At 41.1% G+C, this 21,754-nt stretch overlaps 1 protein-coding gene across 1 annotated transcript in view; it reads left to right on the forward strand.

The window, feature by feature from the left end:
* The first annotated feature begins 308 nt into the window (after positions 1-308).
* The window catches only part of LOC122767965 (receptor-type tyrosine-protein phosphatase gamma-like), an 86,120-nt gene continuing 64,674 nt past the window's right edge, over positions 309-21,754 (forward strand). Inside the window, exons 1-2 of the mRNA XM_044023542.1 lie at positions 309-1,090; positions 18,912-19,016. Of these exons, the coding sequence (XP_043879477.1) occupies positions 1,006-1,090; positions 18,912-19,016 (190 nt within the window). The 5' untranslated portion in view covers positions 309-1,005. The remainder of the gene's footprint in view (positions 1,091-18,911; positions 19,017-21,754) is intronic.

Below are 21,754 nucleotides of genomic sequence, written 5' to 3' on the forward strand. Positions count from 1 at the left end.
AGGGTGTGTGGAAATATACCAGGGCCTTAAAGTGGTAGATGAGTGAGTGAGTGGTAATGTGAACATAGCCCAAATGTGGTTAGAATAGAAGATTGATTAGAAGAAAAAATATCACATTTTCAAGTTTTTTTTTTTGTTTTGCTGTCCTCACTTTCAAAAAAAACAATCTGGATAAAATTTACGTCAGAGGAAGAAAAAAAGAAAGAAGTTCTTCTCAGGCTTAAGAACCGCCCCCATCCCCATCCCCTCCCCCTTCCTCCTCCTCCTCCTCCCCTCCGCGGCCCCCGCCCCGTGCAGACTCCCTCTCACGCGCTCGCGCAGCAGCCCTGTCCGGTAGGATGGGACCAGTAGCCACATCTCCATGCCTGCCTGCCTGACCGTTACAGTCTACTTCCTGAAAGGAAGAATGGGACATTTCCAGCCGCACTTTTCTTTGCCGTGCGCGTTGCCCTCGGTCGCGCTGACGCCGCGGATAATCACTTAGTAATGATCTCGGTCAATCAATATTGAAACGACCACTTTTTTTTTCTTCTTCACCGCTGTAGTTACAGACAGCGAATCGATCGCCGATTGACCCCCCACCACCACCACCACCACCAACACTTGGGGAATGTCGCTATCTGGAAGCCCGCTACAGGCACGGTGGAGTCCCACAACACGTTTTGAACAGTTTGTGCACGACGGCGTGCGAAACGTTTTATTCCGCGAGGCTAAAAGCAGCCTCAGCTCGGACTGGAGGCGAATTAATGTGTGTTTTCCCCCTTCTTTTTGCCCCTGTAAAGCAGTGAGTCTGTAGCGTAACCGCTAACCAACACTTTGATGCTGTGAGCTTCGTGGCTGCTGTACCAACTTCGCTCGTGTGAATATTAGTGCTGTTTTTTTTCCCCCTTCTCTCCTCCGTTTTTTAAGAAGAGACAAGACTTGCATACAAACATATACAAAACTTTGTCACCCGTTGGCTCCTTCTTCTTTTTTTCGGGGGGGGGTCTCGATGAGTTGACTAACATGCGGAGGATACGGCAACCGAGTTACTGGTGGATTTTATCCTTAATATTTTTAACCTTGCCCAAACACAAAGACTGTCATCCCGGTGAGTACAACCTCAGGACGGGTTAGCTTATCACACAGTTAGCCTTCATTAAACAGAGAGTCCACTGTGTTGTGTGATGGAGGGTGAAGCCACTTTTTGTTTGCGGGTTTTGGGGGATTTTCTTTCTTTTTCTATCCAGAGGCGGCGTTTAGCCTGGGCCGAGTCGAGTCTAAGGTTCAAACCAAGCCTCCTTGTCATTTTGTGTGCATGTTATTGATTAAGCAGCTGGACTGTGCCGCAAGCCGCCCCCCCCCCTCTGCTTTTTAACACCGAGTTCTGCTCATTTTTTTGCTCGACTCCTGTTTGACCCTGACGCTTCACATGTTAGCCACCACACCGGTGACTTATTCAACATGGTGCACAGTCACCAGAGTGAGGAAATGTACCATAACATCAGTGTAGGGTCTCTGCTCTGTCTGTGTGTGTGTGTAGAACTGTCCAGTCTCCTATTATCATGTTTATTCTCCTCTCTCTTCGTCTGCTCAGTCTGCAGTTTTGATGATGGTGTTTATACGGTTTCCCAAGTTTGATGTCAGTGGTCACGGATCTGTCAGCCCCTGATAGTCCCTATCGTGGGCTATCATCTGCGTTGGTTCGCTGTCATGTGCGTAGGTATAGCGGATGATAAAGACGACAGTTTTGCGTTGTCACCTCTCAGATGGACGTGCATATATGTGTATGAGGGGCGATTAATGCCACATGAGCACAAATCCAGTCCTGGAATATCAGTGTCATAATTTATACACCGAGTCAGTTTTTGCGATTTTATGATGAATGCATTTCTGGCTATGATTATGTCAGTAAATTGCAATATCCATTCCACATCAATTTGTCCAAGCCAAAAACAAATCTACATATCTATATATCTATATCTATATCTATATCTGTTGAATGACTCATAAGTCACTTGGCCAGGCAATGAATTGTTTGCAGCACAGTATGCTAGATAACTAGGGCTGCAACATGATTATTTTCATAATCGACTAATCTGTCAGTTATTTTCTCGATTAATCGAGTAATCGCTTGGTCCATAAAATGTCAGAAAATGTCAATTAGTGTTTGTCAAACCCGGAAAGGATGATGTTCTCAAATGTCTCGTTTTGTCCAAAAACCCAAAGATTATTCAGTTTGAATGATTTCTTTCTTATGTGGAGCAAAGCAACCAGAAGATATACACATTTAAAGGAGCTGGAAAATCACAAATCTTGTTTGAATTGCTTAAAAACAATAATAACAATCAATTAATTGAGTAATTGTTTCACCACTATGGATAATCATAAGACATTTGCCATTTTGAATATTGTCTGAGAGACTAATCACCATAAATCTTTAGTTAACTGATTTATCAGTCAGTGTCTATAATGATACCGTTGGAAGCATTTAGAGAAGCATCTCATGCACTTCTGTCCTTATTAAAAAATACCCTATCCACCATTATTACCTCTGTGCCAACTGGAAAGGATGTAGTCTAATTCCTGATGTGTTTGAGGTATTTGCTCCTTTGTGGCACCAGTCACCTCCCATAGTAAAGCAGTGATGTAACAGGAGAATGGTTTCTCTCTGAGTCACTGCAGCCCCCCCCCCAACCCGCCACCCCGCCGCCCCCAAAATCCCCCTGTTCCATGCTTCCACGTCCTCAGTTTGCAGCTTTATTGACTAGAAGCATTACAAGCCACTCACACAGCTGAGTTTTCCTCACATGGAACGTCACGCCAGACCCCTGACACGCGATAGAAAGGCAATATAGACAGAGTGGCAGTGCTGCTAATGAGTGGTGGAGGACAAGTCCTATTTAACTGCTTCTTCACTGCTCATGTAACTGTCTATGCCGTTTCAGACGAGATGACCTATATCTTTTTATAATATGAATTTGTGTCATACGGGCAGTATCGATTAATCAGTTTTCACGCCATAATCACAAGTCGGACGGAGCCGCATGTGTTTTCTATTACACGTTCAGCTCTTTTTGATATGATTTCATGATATCCGGGAGAACGGTGTCCCAAGTATTTTCAGAGGCAGTCGAGCGTGATAGAAACTTATCGGGCCCCTTTTAGAAGGTCAGTCTTGTATGTCTTCTCTCATTTAAGATCTTAAGATTCTGCCTGACTCTCCCCCTCACCGTACACTGGTTTTAAAAGGGAATCTGCTATCAGGAGTGTGTAATCCTGAATTCGTAGCTCTGACGGGTTTATACGGCCCCGTTTTGCAGCCCTGTAGTCATCAGAAATGGAGCTTGGCACCAATTTTGGAAATGTTCAAGATTTAATCACACAAGTAAGAAGGAGATTATTTTAAGTTTTATTTGATTTTGGTTGTACAAAAAAAGGACTGGGGACTAAGTTGTTGATCAAACAAGAGGTGAACAGATTTGTGCAGCTCAAATTATTATTGATAAAAAAAAAAACACCTTTTAAAACAAAACCACCCGTGTTCGTTTGCTGGTGAGCAAATGTGTCATTAGTGATATTAATGAGGTCCTGATCTGCTCTCGTGCCAGCAGGATGTCAGCTGCCTCTACATCACCGACGCTGGCAACAGCATCATTAACATCAAGGTCCTCTCCATCTTCCTTGGATAATTGGTTCAGTATGTACAGGACTGACACTTGGATGTTTAAAATAACTTTCCGCCTGTTTTAAAATTGCGTCAGTAGCATATGCTCGCGCTCGATCACGGACGGGCTCGGCGGACTCTTATCTGTTGTCTCTCCGCCAGCTGTCTGTGCCACCCACTAAATGGTCCGATGGGGAAAAAGTGCTGTAATCACTTTTCAGTCATGTGCACATAATTCCCACTTTACCCTTTGCTTGTTGTTTTCAAATTCAGCGACGAGTTTATCTCTCCGTCTAACGAGAACGGGTGAACTTTGAAGCAACAGTGTAATATTTATTTATTGATAACTGTGTTTGGAATGTAAGAATTAAAAATGTGATGCTGCCAACTTGAGACCTACAGTGGTTTGGTTTTCGAGAGCAGTTGTATGTTGTTTGGATTCATTAATGAACTCTATTGTGGTTTGGGGAAAAGCAAAGATTTATTCCCGCTGATCTGTTTTCATTTGGTGGACTGTAGCTTGAGAAGTAATTAAAATCTGTCTTTTTAGGGCAGAAAATGACACGAATGTTCGAATCAAATCAAACATTCCACATTTATATGTAAAAATATCTGAATATACTCAAATATAATTTTAGTTGTAAATGGATGATCCCAAATATTAATAACTGTCAAACCTGATGAATTGTGTATGTCTGAAAACAACATTCAGTTTGATTCACCATTTACGCATCCATATCGTGATCCGTTTACTCGATTACTAAATTAATCCTCAACTATTTTGATAATCAGTTCATCGGTTTGAAGCTTTTTTCATGATTCAAACAAGATTTCTGATTGTTTTAGCTTTTATTTTATTAATTTCTTTGCTCCATACAACAAAAAAAATCATTGAAAGTGAATTATTTTGGTGTGTGGACAAAACAATTCGCAAACATCATTTCCAGGTTTGAAAAACACGGACCAATGTTTTTTTTTGACATTTTCTGACATTTTATGGGCCGATCATAATTACTCGATGAATCGTGAAAATAATCGACAGATAAATCGATTAAGAACATTTCATAATCTGTTGCAGCTCTTGATCTGACAAGACCTTGTCATCAGCTCAAGTGAAATTTAGTGATGATCAGTCACAACTTTGTGTAGTGTTCTCCACACTATACACACTATGTGTGTGTACTTTTGTATGTGCACACTAGGGGATGGCACCACTTAGAGCCAGCTAGATTAGACAAGTCATGGACAGAGTGTTCAGCGTCAGCAGAAGAAGAGAATAAATATGTTCTACAATCTATACCCACTGGCGCCTACTAGTATAGCAATTGACAAAGGAATAAATCTTTATTATTTTCATGCAATTTGCTCCATTTGTAATCACGATCCCAACCGCGTGGGTGAAAGCTAACATCCGCTGATACGGCTGCATCGATTCTTCAAGCCGCACCACAGCTCTGTCGTTTTAAATGGTGTTTCAGAAGCAGAAAATCTTCCAGCTCTCTCTCTCTCTTTCTTTGTCAGTAACCGCGCTCACAGTGTTGTGTACAGTTGCTTTGTTGACATATTTGCTTTTTCAAGCAAATACCATTGCAGCTCACTTATGACCAGGCAATACGACCTGCTGTAATTTTCAAATCACAGGAGGTGCAAAATGTGTGTGTCAAATTACTATTTTAGGTGAAATATTGTGCTGCCCTTACACATCATATTCTACAGACTCAAGGAAACAGGTTATTGTTTTTCACACAATTTGCACAAGTATCTCACACAGAGCTGAAACAATGACTCGATTAAGCGATTACTAAATTAATCGTCAACCAAAAACAAAATTTCTGATCATTTAAATGGAATCATTTTGGTTTGTGGACAAAACAAGAGAAGCTCATTATTTGCAGGTTTGACAAACGCTGATCAACGTCTTTTAACGTTTTCTGACATCGTATGCACCAAGCGATTACTCGATTAATCGAGAAAATAATCAACGGATTAATCGATTATGAAAATAATAGGTCAGTTGCAGCCCTGATCACACAGTCATCCTTTAAAATATGTCATCCAAATGAAAATGAGAACAACTGCGTAAAAAAATGATCGTCTCGCAAATCGCATCACAATCCCAATTTCTGTCAAAGTAATTGCAATTAGATATTTATTCAAAAATCGTTCAGTCCTAATTTCCCCTGCATATTCACAAAAGTGTTTCCCACATTCTGACAAACGAAAAAGTGCACCGCTACAGTGGGTGTTCACCAGTATTATAACAGTGATTCATTTTAATCCCCAGTGCCCCCTGCGATCCTCATGTGGAGGATAAAGCGGTAGAAGATGGAATTTCTTTTAATAGTAATAATCACAGTCATTTGGCATTAATTGCGATTAAAAGGTTGATTTATCCATCCAACCTTTTAATCAAGGCTATTGTTTATCACTTCATTACTTTGTTTGTGTGTTCAATCACGGTCTTTCAGCAGAGATGCTCCCAAAAGTTGAAGATTTCAGTAATTTTAGAACCACCCACAACCACGACACAACAAATTGTTTTATCTGTCTTGGCAACTCCACGCTCAAAACACACGCACGAGCTGGTTTGGACCACATCTGATTTAAAACAAGGCAGGAAATATGTTTTTTGGGGGGAGACTAGTGTATTTATTTCCTGTGCTACATGACAATAGTGAGTAATGTCCACACAATAAGGCGCCGCCACTGAAGGACATATGCCGCTGCAGTCAAGGACTCGGCCATATCAATAAATGTCCTGTGTCCTTCCATTGCCACGTCCTTTTTGCCCTGAAACAATGTTGCTGCGATGTGTTACTGTGTCAGCTTTACTTACAGCTGAACTGTCGGTCAACGCTGCCCTGTGGAGAGCGAGCGGAGACAATGGAACATTCAGCCTTTTTTTTTCTCTCTCTCTCTCTCTCCCTGCATTGTGTTATTGTGGGTCAACAGAGCATGTGTTTGCTTTGTGCTCATTGTTTTTTTGTTTCTGTTTTTTTTTTCCTCCGTGGGCTACATTGAAGATTGTCTTTTTCCAAGTCGAGGTGAAAGCATTAATAAGTAGGCTGCCCCCATACACGGGCCTTGTGAATCATGGCGACGATCACTGCACATATAGGATCGGCCCGTTCGCGTTTCATCAAGCCCGCGACGTCCGCGCTGAATGTCAAATAAGCTTGCCGCAAGAGTCGAGTCGTGTTTGATGAATTGATTTTTAACCATTGCATAAACTATGCCCCTGTTGTCCCGAGCGGTGGCAGAAAAAAACGCGCTCCTTGCGTTGTGTTCCAAATCCGCGGAGGCAGAACCAATCCGGCAACGAATGTAGGTCACTGTTACATTAAAATGCAGCCGCCTCACTGTGTGTTAAAAGTGTAGTTGTTAGTCGGAAACTCCTACAGCGGTAGCGATTGTCAGGGCAGACACATGGGTTTGTTAAAATGCAGCAGTAACAGCAGTTACCGTTTAAGGCTGACAGACCTTAGATCTTTGGCACGTTGGCAACTGGGATACTTAAAAATATATTATCTTAAGGTCAATATCAAATTCTAAAAGAAACACCTTGATCATATATTGGATGGTTGTTTGTCTCTATATGTGGCCCTGTGGAGGATAAAGCTGTAGAGGATGGATGGATATTTCCATTTTTTGACTTGCATACTTGTTTGTACAGTTGTGAATGCAACAGATTCAACCGACAATGGTAGAATACAAGTTGGACATGGGTCAGGAAAACCAGCTATTTCACTGACGCATTTGTAAAAATGAAATGAAAAAAAATAAGGCTGTTTTGGGGGTTTGCGATTACAATCGGCTCCATCTGGCTGTCGCACTTCTAAAAGGCAGCAGACAAATAATTGCAGCTCATTGCTCTATAACCCACTTCTACCTTTTTTTGAGAGAAGCGATTTTAGAAATGCTGAAAAGTTCCGTTGCTCAGGGGAGGGGGAAACAGCTGTCACTCTCCAGCAGCCTAAAGATTACCCCAAAGACTCGCTTAACTGCTGCCATATTTCCCAGTGGATGACAACAGTTATAAAGATTCAAAACAACGATAAAGAAATTGAGCACTTGTAATTAAACGTGGTGTTAACAACAAGGCTTTTTACGACACATTGTTAATTATGGGATCTAGAAAAGTATCTCGCTACACTCTGCCTTTATAATAAAATAATTCCACAATTTAAGTCGTACGGTGAGAACATATGACACGACACAAGTAAATACAGGAGATTAGTTGTAATCGAATGCAGTTTGCTAGGCTGGGTTAAACACTTGCGTCGATACCCACTTTTCCACTCGAGTGCTAAACCCATTTTATTAATTCCTTGTTGAATACCTTTTTTTTCCCCCCCTCCTCCGCTCCCTAAGTTAACACCATGAGCGATCAGTCCCCAGACTCTTTCCTGTGGGTTTACAATGAGATTGATGTTCTGTTTGTTTCTCTCACACTTGGACTGTCTCTCTGGGAGCTCGCCTTATTTCTGGAGAAAAGCTCTAACACAACAATGGAATCGAGCTCATTGGCATTAATCCATGGAACTAACAAGAGAGCTAAGCGTGCGAGGTGTTGGTCGACCTTTTGCAGGTGCTTACTTTAGTTGGATGTTTCACTGCTTGGCCGAGTACAATGTGCGAACGAGTAAGTGTGATATTGTTAACACGACAGCGGGAGCCAGTGTGAAAACTTGGTGGTTAGTTAATTTCCGAGATTTTGGAGGGAGGAGATGTGCTGAGTTGGATAGTTTTTGGAGACAGAGCGGGAGTTTAGCAACTACCCTATCGATCCTGTTGACACACTCCCCTTTGGGGAATGCAAATATTTCTGTTCTTCAACACAAACATTCAAACCCTCCCAGTAGTGGAACCCTAATTAACTAGAGATTTGAATACCATGCCCTTTTCATTTGACATTTTCATAATTCAGAAAGATATGGTATCACACTTCCCCAACAAAGACAACTCAAGTATTTATTGGATGGTGGGAAATATTTTATACGACGACAACAGGGTCAACGGTTGAGTAAGTCCAACGATTGTCACGCAAAACATAACGCGCATTTTCCTCTTGATCCCTTAGTGATTTTTAGACGTGGTGTGCAAATTCCTGCATGCCTGCTTATCTGTCAAACTGCGGGCTGAGCTGAAGGCGTGACAGCTGCTGTATGTTATTGTCACAGCAGATCTTAACCTCACAACACAAGTGTTTACTGCCTCAGAGAGAGGAGACCTATCCCCAGGTAATCACTAATCACCGAGGGATTCCAGAGATCATCTGTCCCCACACTTAACAGCCAGCGTGAGGCAGGTGGGAGCTGGCAACCGCCCTGCCTCAACAGCTTCACAGCTTAGAAGACAATCACTGTCTTGCTTTAATGTTTACGAATAAATGCTTTGAATGGGCTTCATTGTGCCAGGGAACACTAGCGGGTTGAAATGAAAGTTGTTGCTTTTAGATACAGAAAGCTTCATTTTGTATTGAAGCCTATAATATTTCTAGTTTGGAATTGAATCCTCTGAATATTATATGCAATTATCCTGTCAATGCACAGATAACAGCAGAGAAAGTAGGGAAAACCTCCAGCATTCACGCCACAAAATAAAATAATGTTTTGTCAGAAGTGCGTTTGCTTTCTTCCACACGGCACAGATGGAGGAAGGGAATTTGCATCAAGGTGACACAAACAAACAAGCGTCTTTGTGATTTGGACTTTTAGGTTGAACAATACCAGACAATACAAGATATAATCCTTATAATCTGTGGAGAATTGTCTGCAATTTTCCCCTATTTTATTCACAAAGCAGTCCAAAAGATATCGAGAATAAAGCCAACAGACGGCTGGTGACAATAACGGACTGTAAGAACATAAATATTCACAGACAACGCATTAATGATAGAGTGCTCAAGCTAACCTTGCCTGACATATTATTGTTTAGTGTTCTTTCTTCTCAAGTTAAGATATATTTGAGAGGCGTACTTAGGCATTTCAACATCGGTATTTGCGACCCAGAGCTGCAACATGCTGTTTTTGAGTATTTTCTTTGGTGTTGACCCGGATATTGAAGCGCAACAACCTGTAGCTCACAAATGAAAATTATTATTGTGAATATACTGGCTGTATTTTACTCTAATGGCACTTTTCCACTACACTTTTTCGGCACGGCTCAACTCTGCTCTACTTTTTTTTTGCTTTTCCAGTAGTACTATAGTAATGGAAAACGATAGGGAACCAAATAGAGTCAAAACTGTATAAGCGCCATCATTTTTTAATTACTTAATCTCTGATGACGTCATATCATAGTCATTTTATTACTTCATACATTTCTTGCATAAATCCCCTTTTAATTATTTACAAATGCAGCACTGTGTTGTTAATATTACAAGTAAATGCTATATCAGGTTGGCTTTACCTTTACTCCGCTGTGATGCTGCTTCTTGATTTTAGTCATTACGTCGACAGTCACAACCAAGCACGTGTTAATCAAGCTCCGTTTTTCAGCCTTTTCGTTTTTTGCTCTTGCTGTGGTGTAAAATGATTGACTCGTGTTTATTAGGGTTGGATGTGTCGTCTTGTAAGTTTGACTACACGTACAGTAGGTGATGAAATCCGTTCCAAGGGTGGCTTCAGTGAGTTTGATGTTAAATAAATTGGTTGTCTCTTGACGGCGTAGCGCGTTGATCAGCATGGGATGCACTTTCGTATGTTGGCAGAAAACGACCAGACTGCCGCGTACGAAAGCAAGGCCAAACAAGAGTGTCAGTGTGGATGAGCCATCATCAGAGCAGATGTCCTCATTTGTCATGTGTTATATGTTGGCACTGGTGATGGATACTGAAATAATCTTGTAATCCCTTTTGGCTCATTAGCGTCTTTATCTTTTGGACATTATTTCTTCCATCACAGTAGCTCTGAATTTAGCATGCGGGTGGATTTCACTGTTTGGACTGTACATGTCCACACTTTTACCTGCAGCGCTGTCTTCTGTAACGCTAAGAGACGGTGTTATCTAACAGGATGGCATGATTATTCGTGTCTGAATGTGTTCCTTAAAATCCCAGACTGAAGCTGTGAAAGTTTGACCACCAACAGGACAAAGAGTTGCACCAGGGGGGGGGTAATATGGCGACAAGTTGCCAGAAGGACAGAGAATAAACGCTTTTTTACCTTAAAATCACAAGTGGCGGTTACATAATAGCAAGACTACTAAAGAGGCTGTTGTGATGGCGAGTCCATTTCTCTTCATGGCTTTATTTATCTTTTCTAAATTCAGCCTGTAAGTATTGATTAGAGTCCAGCATCAAAGAGCGGTAAAAGAGGAAGGGAGGAGGTCTTGTTGCTTGTATGGCCCCAGGCAGGCGAGATGAGTCTTTTCAGTAGTGATGCATGCAACGTCCTGTTGCAGTGGTATTTTGTTTATATGTATATCTATCCGTCATTTTGCCGACCGGCTTCTGGGCTACTTTCATCATCTGCACTAGGGCAAACGACCTTCCAACATGTTTGATTCCACATTTTCTTTCTGAACTTGCAGCTGTATTACAGTACTGTCTTACAGCGTCACACTCGCCGCCATTACCATTACTGTAGCTTACGATAACATACATTTTCATATCAATGTCACGCTTTCGCCGCTGAGCTTGATGGACCCATTTACATCACGAGTAATCTGGCATCGCCATTCATGAACACCAGTAATGTGTGAGGAGTGTAATGCATCCTCCAGAGGCAGGTGAATTTATCTCTGAATCGATATCTACACAATTCATGAGGGACTGCGCACCGTATCCTGAGGTATGACCTCATAGGTTCTGGGCACTTAAGAGATCCATTTGCTATGTTGAAAATTGAAAAACCCTCTCTTTCTGCCGTAAATATTCCAAACACTGTCAGAGCCAGTGCAGTCACGTCAGTGCAGTGTGGAGACATGGTTTTAAGGGTTGTTCGCCGTGGCCTGCAAAGGGAGAACGCTACAGCTCGTCCACAAGAGAGGTCACCAGGCCTGAATTTGTTAATCTTGTTAATGGTTTTCAGCCGAGCCCTTGATGCACTCAATCAGTGAGCTCTCTAGCTGTTAATGCACTTAACTCGCTTGTCACAGCATCGCATTAGTAGCACATTCTACAGCACAACTCGAATGTACTGTGTAAATTACCCTTTCTTTTTTCTTTTTTTCTGAGCAGTAGCCGTCCCAGTGCACGTTCAGTCTGTACTAGACGGGGCCGTCTTTGACTTCGCCCCAGGAAGTCTCGTGGTTTTAATTCATAAGAGTCGGATTTAGTTAGACAATAGAACAATAGTTCATAGTTCTTTCCCGGCTTCTTAAGATTAGCGAAATAAATGACAGGATATGCGGGGTTTTTTTCCTGCCTCAGAAATCTGACATTTGATGTACTTTGTTTCTCACAAGTGGCAGCCAGTAGTGATGTCACACACAGGAATCTAAACTCCCATTTTGAAAAACTTTGAGATCGGAGATTGGGCCAGAGCCATCCTGCAACCAGGAACCAATTGGACAATACCAGCCGATACAGTGTGCCATACTTTATCATTTGACTTTCAAAAATATCAATTGACTTTGTGCTATTAAAGAAGACCCAACCCTGGCGATTGATAGTTTTCATGTGATGTAACGCGCCTGGAGAGCGACACCAGCACAGCTTCCTAATAAAGCCTTCACAGTGATGTTTCATTGACGCTCCCATGTTTTTTTTTTTCGTCACAATACCATGCAGTTGTTGCTCAGTCGGGTGCACTAATCAATGAATAGACGAGCCTGGGTTGTGCTTTTTACAGGATTTATCCAGGAAGAGAAAATTGAAATGGAAGAAAATGTGTCGATGAATGCCAGTCGACGAGCCTCTTACTTAAGTTTTGTTTAAAATAACACATGAAACCATTTTTAATTCAACAAATATGCTTCTTTGAAACGGTACAAATAACATCAGTGAACATGGTCATGAATGCTATGTACAGATTTGCTCTTGGCACATGTCGTGAGCAGAACTGTAAATAGTCGGTTCCCATGTATAATGTGGGAAACACTGAATGGCCTGTGTTGAATAAAACATTTCAGGTTTCTACTTCGTTCAGTTGTTTTCCTTTTGCCCTCCTTTTTTTTTCTTTTTTCGCCATTTCCCACAGGCAGTCTTAGCATTTGTAACTTGACGTTCTTAAATGGTGTGGTGTCACACTTAAGACATCTTGTACATGTACTGTGTTTTACAGATGGAGATTTGCACTCCAGTCTGTCTTCATTATGCGGGGGAAGGCAACACGCAGCAACAGCCTATGTTTTCAGGTTATTTGCTGGCATCCTGTGATATATGTGTGTGTGTTTATATGTATATATATGTATATGTGTATATATATATATATGTATATATATGTATATATATATGTATGTATATGTATATGTGTATGTATATATATATATATATATATATATATACACACACACGCACACACGCACACGTATTAGCCCCCGTGGCTAATAAATATGTTCTTTCTTCCAGGTTGTCTTCACCTAGTGAACCCGGAAGACTATATTCACTTATTATATGTAGTCTATGGTTTCTGAGTTATTAATCATGGTATTTTTTAGCTGCTGTGGCCTCTGTCTTCTGTTATAATATTATAGTGGAGATACTGTATGTGTGTGTGTGTGTGTGTGTGTGTGTGTGTGTGTGTGTATGTATATATATATACATACTGTATTGTGGTGCATTGTTGAGTATTGAGAATGTAGCATGATTTTGATTTGATTAAAATGAAATGTTCTCCACATAAATATGGAGAATAGACAGCTGTGTGGTATAATGAGAAAGTTGACCATGGCCCCCTTGCCCTTCCTCCTATTCTATGTGCTTTGTTGTTGAAGTTCCCTAATGAAAGCTATAATGCACGCAATGTCTACGTGTGTGTGTGTGTGTGTGTGTGAGAGTTTTGGCTTCCTTATCGGAATTATTATTAAAAGGTTGGTCTTGAGTTTGTCACTTCATATCTCCTTATATATCCGCCAATGAAGTTGTATTTTAGACTTTCTGCACCCTGCACAGCACTGACACAAACTTCTCATCTCGGCGCTCAATGTGCAGTAGCACTTCCTGTCAATTAACATGATGAACAAAAAGCCAGACAAGTCTTGACATGCACGCTGGCATTTTCCTAAAGGACAAAAAAAAAAATAAGAGCAGGTGTCATGGGAACATTTTAAATAAGTTATTTGTGAATATTTATTCTCGTTCTTATTTTTCACTTAGTCTGTCAAAGAACAATTTTAACCGTAGACTAATGGCCTTAATTTTACTGTAATATGGCTACATTTGTCTGGCCCAAGGGTGCTGATGTCCTCTCTGCTGAAACTGCTTGTTTGCTTTTTCTATATTTTTTTTATTTTTTTTTTATTTTGCTGTGTTGGCCTGAATATCTGCATTGGGATTTGAATTATTGTTTTATAATTTCTGTGCTAGATGATTTAGCCTCGAGGCTTGGCTCCTGCTGAGGCGAATCTCTGGCTGATCATGGACTTCTCATGTTCCCGGGGTCCTTGGTGTGCCTTGAACACTTCCGGGGAAATCTTTGCCACATTACCCACTTCCTGAGTAATTAGAAACACATGCACTCTTGAAATTAAGCTCAAATTGCTCGTTTCCTGTGCCTCTCTGTTGCACAGATACCCTTGACCCTGCTCTACCGCCATGGCTTATGCTGGTTACCTTGTAGAGGTCACCAGTCTTGGCCATTTGGCCTTTAAAATACATTTTTTTTAACACGTTTTGTCATAAACGATGGATCCGCTCGTGATTTTCTCAAAACGGAAAATAATGCGGATGTCCTTGCAATTGACAGTTTGCCCGGTGCATTGCAGATGAGATTGCACAGACAGCAGCTGTCTCCCCTCCATATGCGCATTTGTTCCGCACATACATAGCAATTTTGCATCGAGTGTCTGCCCTTTATTCACTCGCGGCGCCTGCGAGAACGCAGCTCATCTCTGTGTTGTGCAAATTCAGACGGAATGATGTAAAAGTTCTTTAGAATGTAGCTTGTCTAATTAGTAAATGTAATGATACGCCTTTCCTGCTACTTCTCTAATTAAACGAGTGGCTGAGGAAATAAGGACGTGCGAGGTGACTGAGCAATGCCTTCCTCTCCCGCAGCACCCACTGTCAAAGTGTCTGTGTGCATGTAACTGTCTAAATGTAAATAAGGACTCCTCTGCCGGAGACAAATATAGTGGCCTACGTGGCCACACGATGCTCTGTATACGTCTGAAGCCTGAAAGTGCTGCAATGAGTCAAACTGTTGTGTACTTGTTGCGTCTTCTTTTAAACGCAGACTGCAGTTTAATTATAGCCCCATTTTATTGTCACTAACGGTAACAGCGTTGTAACGTTTGATACAGTAATGAGTTAGTTTAGACGGTTGCCGGGGAAAAATAACTATTAAAAACAATTTCTTTTCAGGCCGTTATTTCCATCACTTGTGATCAACAATATTTGAAACATAATGTCCAATTTCTGTTGATTCCTCCCTCTAAATTCTACACACTGGACAGTCTTGAACGACTTTGTATTAAAATGAAAGGTCTAGAGCTCCATCTAACGATTATATTCATAATCGATTAATCTGTCGAGTATTTTCTCGAGTAATCGCCTGGTCCATAAAATGTCAGAAAATGGAGAAAAATATTGATCAGTGTTTGTCAAACCTGGAAATGATGATGCACTTGTTTTGTCCACAAACGGAAATTATTCAGTTTAAAGGATTTCTTTGTCATATGGAGCAAAGAAACCAGAAAATATTCACATTTAAGAAGCTGAAACCATCAGAAATCTTGTTTTGATAATGAAAATACCCTCAAACCGCTAAATCGGTTATCACAGTATTTGACGATTCATTTAGTAATCGAATATTCGAGTAATTGTCTCAGCCCTAGAAAGGTCGGTAACTTAAAGGTGTGAATTGTTTCCCCATGAAGCTGTTATTATTTTACCACTTTACCACTTACAGCCTTTGTGATTTGCCTATTGCATTGTTTCAAATGGCATTTTTCGTTTTGAAAATAACAAATAATTCAGCCCTAGGGCTTCGCCCCCTCAAACACACCACCGCCACCATGTACCCATGCAGTTTAGGATGATGGGTATCAGTCCAACCCATAATAATCCTGTGGATGACATGAAAGTGCCACCCCGACTGTCCTTCACATATCTAACGTTATCGCCGGTGAGATTGATATTTTATTTTACTACACCCTCCAATGACCACTGCAAGTTAAACGCTCCTGTGCTCGTTGTTAGGCTGCTGTTTTCCAAGGGCTCTCAGGGGTTTGTTGCTTGTTGTTGAGTGTGATATTATGGAACAAATAGCAGGGCTTAATGGTAGTGAAGATGATTTAACTGCCCTCGGGGCACTGAAAAGGGAAGGGATTTTTTTTTTATAAGGTGTTTTTCTGTAGGTTTTTAAAGCCTTTTGTTTTCTCCACACTTCCTAAAAAATACTCTGGTTTTCACAATCCCGCAAAAACGTTTAAAAGAAACCCCAAAAGACCACCTTGTGGGCCGACGTGTTAGTGTGTGCCTTTTTATTTAAACTGCCGCATAATCTGCGCAACTGCTGTTCATAAATCTAAACTTTTGGATGCTGGTTTGTGTGTAGCACGGCTCTCCTCTCCGTCTTCTCCAGGCCCGGCACTGACTGTGTTGTCGGCTGGAGATGCTGCAGCTTTAATCCATTTGTCCACAGGGGACGGCTGACATGGATGAGAGTAAACTGTTGACATGGTGCTGTCTCCGATGCTCTCTGATCAAAGACGACGCAGCCCTCCTGTTTCATAACCTGTCTTGGAATACGCTTCAAGTCGCTGCCACAGATACTACGACACCCCACACCCCCAGCCCTTTGTTTTACACTTCATGTTAACCCTTGTTTCCTCACAGTGAACTGATTCCTGACATGATAACACAGTAGCCATACATGCCATGGAGCCTCTGTGACCCCCAGGATCGTATTAAATTTAGAAAATAGTCGTGTGAGTCTCTGATACCATAGCAGAGACCGTTTTTACAGACAGTAATACACTGACTTTGAATCGAGTTGGCTTGGCGTAGTGCTTAGTTTAATTAATCCCTAGTAATGATGCAACTATTAGTAAGAGCTGTGCTTGTGTGAAGTGCCTCACGGTGTGTGTGTGTGTGTGTGTGTGTATTGTATGATGGAGTCAACTTCCACTCATTACCATATGATACTTGTTGATCTTCAACGTTAATGTTCATAATTTCCCTTAATCTCACAAGACAAATAAAATACCCCGGTGTTGTCATGGCTACAGTTATGCTGCATGTACCTGTATACAATCACAAAAAGATTTTAAAGGCATTTTCCTTGTGAAATAATCCCTAAAACTTCTTCCTCGTCACGCTCTATATAAAGTACATTGTTAAAAATACTTGTCTTGTGTGAGTGCTAAAGAGTTGTTAATGTGTTGTGAGACACACTTGAAATACTTAGTTCCGGTATGTGTTTTTCTTCTTTTTATCACATTTTTGATGTAAGGGTTAGGTGTTGTTCCAAGCTGCAGTGTTTGCAAAGGAAGCTGAAGAGTTATATAGTGGTGAACAAACACAGCACCGAGTGCCATATGCAACCGAAAGCTGTGAAACCACATGGACTTCAAAAAACCAGTCTTACAGCAAGTAACTGTCTTCCAATTTTGGCTCGGGCAGATTGTCATATCTGGTTGTGTTAGAGCGTTGTCTCCCGTCCCCATTTTTACACGGAAGCAATCTGCTCGTCCGATTGTTAACATTCCTTGAGCAGCAGAGAACCAATATTAGCTCGTACGTCTCCGGGTTCTGAACGCCACGGTGGGTTTTGACTGCTCACAGCGACACAAAACACTCGTCTTTTCCTTGTTTACTTAATTGACAATGGCTTGGGTTGCAGGGTGCATTCATTGTGGAACAGATTCTCATGTAATGACTAAATCTGCTCTCGCATGTGCTCTGGAGTAGCATATGTTAGGACAATTTGTGCCCCTGGTATTGGGCATTGTGCTGTTAAGAAGAGATGTTTGTGGCGCAAAGACATTGGACGGGTTCTCTGCGACGCTGGTAACACTGGCCGTCTGCATTTTTACTCAATCAGGTTTCCATTGCAGAAGCTGTTACAGCATTAATTCATCCATTTATTACACATTATCGATCATCCAGTCCACTTAAAGTTTCTTTCCCAGAAAGGCTGCTGCAAATGATTTGATTGATTTAAGCTATACGAGAACAGGAAGCATCAAAGAGACTGGAGTAAAGGCTCCCCCTGTTTTCTGCAAATCCTATTATTAATTTCATGCTAAATAATGGCGATGGCTTTGTTTTTGGGTACAGTCACCACTGTTGCGACTCACTTTATTTCCAAACACTGACGATACTTTATTATTAATAAAGTATGTGAAGGTGTCTTCTGGGGTTATACTCTTGGCTGAGAGTAGCTGCAACATTACAATCTGGCAGAACGTTTGAGTTACTTAAGCCGTATGCAATAAGTGTTGCGTTTGTAATCCATTTGCAAAACGGCACTGATCTCTGACGCGTCTGAAAGATGTAACTGCACATTCAGTGTTACGCTTAATGTTTCCTGTCCAGTTGTAAATGCAGTGCCACTTAAAAACAGTCCTCCAAATAACTACAACAAGGTAAAAAAGCTTCTACTGAAAAGCTACTGAGAAAGGTCTAAGATGATGGTAGTAGCGTATGGGGGTTAATGTCAATATCGCAATATTAGCACGTGTATTCCTAAAGGCATTTTAATCATCAAATTGCACTTGAATGGGAGAAGTAATGTACAGTGCAGTGATCTCTGTTTCACTGCCAGTGGATTACATCAAATAAAATACATTTGGCTAATTTATGGCAAACATTTTCTCTTCAGTTATTGATTTTATAATTTGATGTATATTCACCCCGCCCCGGGGGCAAAAGGGCGCGGACGAAGTCAAAGTTGAACACTTTAACTCGCCGATCCATCAACGAGACATCGATATCGTCACGTTTCACGAGGGCACACTTCTTCCTGAGCCGGCACTAAAGTTTATCATTGGGAGTAAATTTAATGTGTCGAGTTGTAACTTCACATTCATTACTTTCTATACATTCGACGTCACGCTGCATCTGCTCGTGCATTTTATCTCGCGTTATATTTGTGACATGTCTTGTCCGTCCCCTGTGGATTCACTGACCTCTCTCTCTCCTCTTGGCCTCCCACAGTTGCATTGGACGACCAGCCCACCTATGCTGGAGACAGGCATCACGAGGGCACCCGCGTAATGAGGCAGAGGAGGGCAGCTGGTGACCCCTACTGGTCCTATTCAGGTGAGCTCTCATTTGTGTGCCGAAACCAAAGCGCTCAGCAGGAGAGGACGGGAGATGCGTTCCTGTGACTTATTCACCTCTGCCTCGCTCATCATTTTCCTATTTCCTGTTTACTGTTTTCCCACTAACTCCCGTTTATGTGCTCCTCCTGAAAAGGTTGAATCAAGCATTCAGTTAATGTTATACCTGTACCATATGTTTTCATCGCCCTTAATGACTGTAATCACACTAATGCACTGGATAGAGGAGGGCGTCGAGTTACAACATAGCGAGACAGCGCTCATGTCGTGTTAGGTCTTGCTGTGATTTGAAACTGGAAATCGTGAATGTTCTTAATCAAAAGTCCGTCGTCTCCGTAGGTGGGTTGCCCTCGGGCTGTTTTTGTGCATTATTTTTTGAATTGCCAGTGAAAACACCTGATTAGAAACACAGAAAAATAAAAACAAAAAAGTTTTGACATATCACTTTAAACCTTTTTACGCTTGAGGGACGTGGGCAAGCTGGTGTATTGATAAAGGATAGATGCAAATGAGTGCAATGGAAAGCATTTTATTGATGAAAGACACTGAAACGTCCCCCCTGCTTCTGCATTTTGCTTACTGGAAAAATAGCGAAACATGGTGGATACAGCGGGCGAGAGGCGCTATGAGAATATTGAATATTCTAATAGTACTTTTTTGCCAGACATGTCCCTCCCTAATGGAACTGTAGCTATTATCTATGCATGTAATTTAATGAAACACTGCTTCTATTAAAAAGCAGGAAAAAGATTGTGAATTCAAGTACTGAATGTCACATTTGATTGTGTAGTTGCATAGTGTTGCATTAGGCAAGTGTCGTCATCAGGCCTCCTTTCATTTGTATGAACATTATTTATTGGAAGCACATAACTAAGGCTTAACTTTATACAAGCTTGCTCTTAATCATGCCTCCTTGATGTGTCGTATGCTGGCTTTTAATGTACGACTATGCTGACATCATCCTCCATATTACCATCTACCATAACAACATGTACAGACAGACAGACAGACAGACAACATAGAAGGAAGTTCTAATGGATGGTCCTTTAGGCTTGTAAGTAATCTCAATACTCTAAATTAATAGTGGCATGTTTTTAAAGACATCATTTCAGTTGATGGAAAAAAAAACATTGGAAGGTTATTTTTAAATTCTACAAAATGCAAATTTATCAAAACATAGGTATACATTTTCGTGGAAATGCCAGTCAAAGCCGTATTGTAGTTATAGTTAGTTGCTGATGATTGGTGATCGATTCCATTTCACAAGGTTTCGATTGGATAGTTGAGATATTTTAAGTTCCATACTAATTTTGCTTGGTTGGTTCACAGAGCTGATTTTGAGTCCCTCTAATCTGGTGGATCATTACTAATATTAAGGTTGGCATATTAATTTTACCCCAAAGTAGTTGCATTAATACACATTTTACTTAATATGTCCACACTGTCTGTGACTCTACAGTATTCAAATTCAAAAACCTGTATAAGTTCAAAACATCCATTCTGCAATTGCCATCAGACATTTTTAACCAAGCCCTATTATACTCTATACTCTCATACTATACTGTATCAAGGAATTCAAATTTTACCTTCCTAGGCAACCATACTATGTCTTGTCTTTTTCAATACTCACTATATATACATCCAGGCAGGCATTGCTGTGGGCTTTGCTGGGGTTTTGTCCCCTTCACAGTGCATTTTACTTCTTGAGTAAAGGTTAGAGATTTATATTACAGCTATGGGAAAACCACATAAAATACCAATATATTAACTTCTATTTGGGTGTCTAACAGCAAGAAGCTTCAAGTTTAACTCTAACATATTCACTGCCCACCCTCTCTTCTTGTCACTCAGGCACAAATACACCAAGTGTCGAAGTGTGATTATAGAACTACAGATTTCCCCTGGTTTTACCAACCTTAAGACTCGTATGAGCCTGTTAGGGTTTGTAATTATCTTCAATGTCCTGACTCGTGGGTTTGCTTAGTAACGGATTAGTTAATCACTATTAAGTTGTCGTTGTATTGTCAAAAGACCCACACATTTTCTTAGGTACTAATATTTTGTTAGTCTTTAAACAAGTTTGGCACTTAGCCGCACGGAGGTTGCTCGTAGAAATAAAAATCAATGAGTGAGTAAATGCTTTTCCCGTGTAATACATCAGCAGAGTTTTTGTTCCCTGGGTTGGGAACCGTTCCGATAAGCACATATGCTCTCTCTCCGAGCACTATTTGGAGAGAAAGCATAGCCGTACACACTCACGCCCTAGTGCAAACATCCCTCTGCTGGCCATTTAGCAGCTCCCGGAGGGAAATGGGGGTCATGTGCTTTGATCGAGGGCACCTCACTGAAAGAGCTCAGGAAGGGAGGAGCGAAGTAAAATTATATTTACTGGTTCCATGGTCCAGAAACACCACCCAGTAAATAACTAACTCAATCACTCTGCTGTTGGACGGCATTATCCCTTTTTTTTACCAAAGGAAGAGTTTATATTGGGCACTGCTTTTGTAAGCTAAGAATCATGGGGGTTTTAGGCAAGAAAATGGTGCCAATAAAAGTGAAATAAAACGTGTGCTTCCTTTTGGACCCAAGTTTGTTTGATATTCATGTCACTTCTTATAGTACTTTATGTTTCCCTCAGTTGTTGAGCGGCAGTGAGGCAGTGAAAGTGTGTCTGTTTGGACTATCCAAGCATGATTGCTTTTTCCACTATCTCCAAGG

This window comes from Solea senegalensis, linkage group LG4 (assembly GCF_019176455.1).
Source record: "Solea senegalensis isolate Sse05_10M linkage group LG4, IFAPA_SoseM_1, whole genome shotgun sequence".
Lineage (NCBI taxonomy): Eukaryota > Metazoa > Chordata > Actinopteri > Pleuronectiformes > Soleidae > Solea > Solea senegalensis.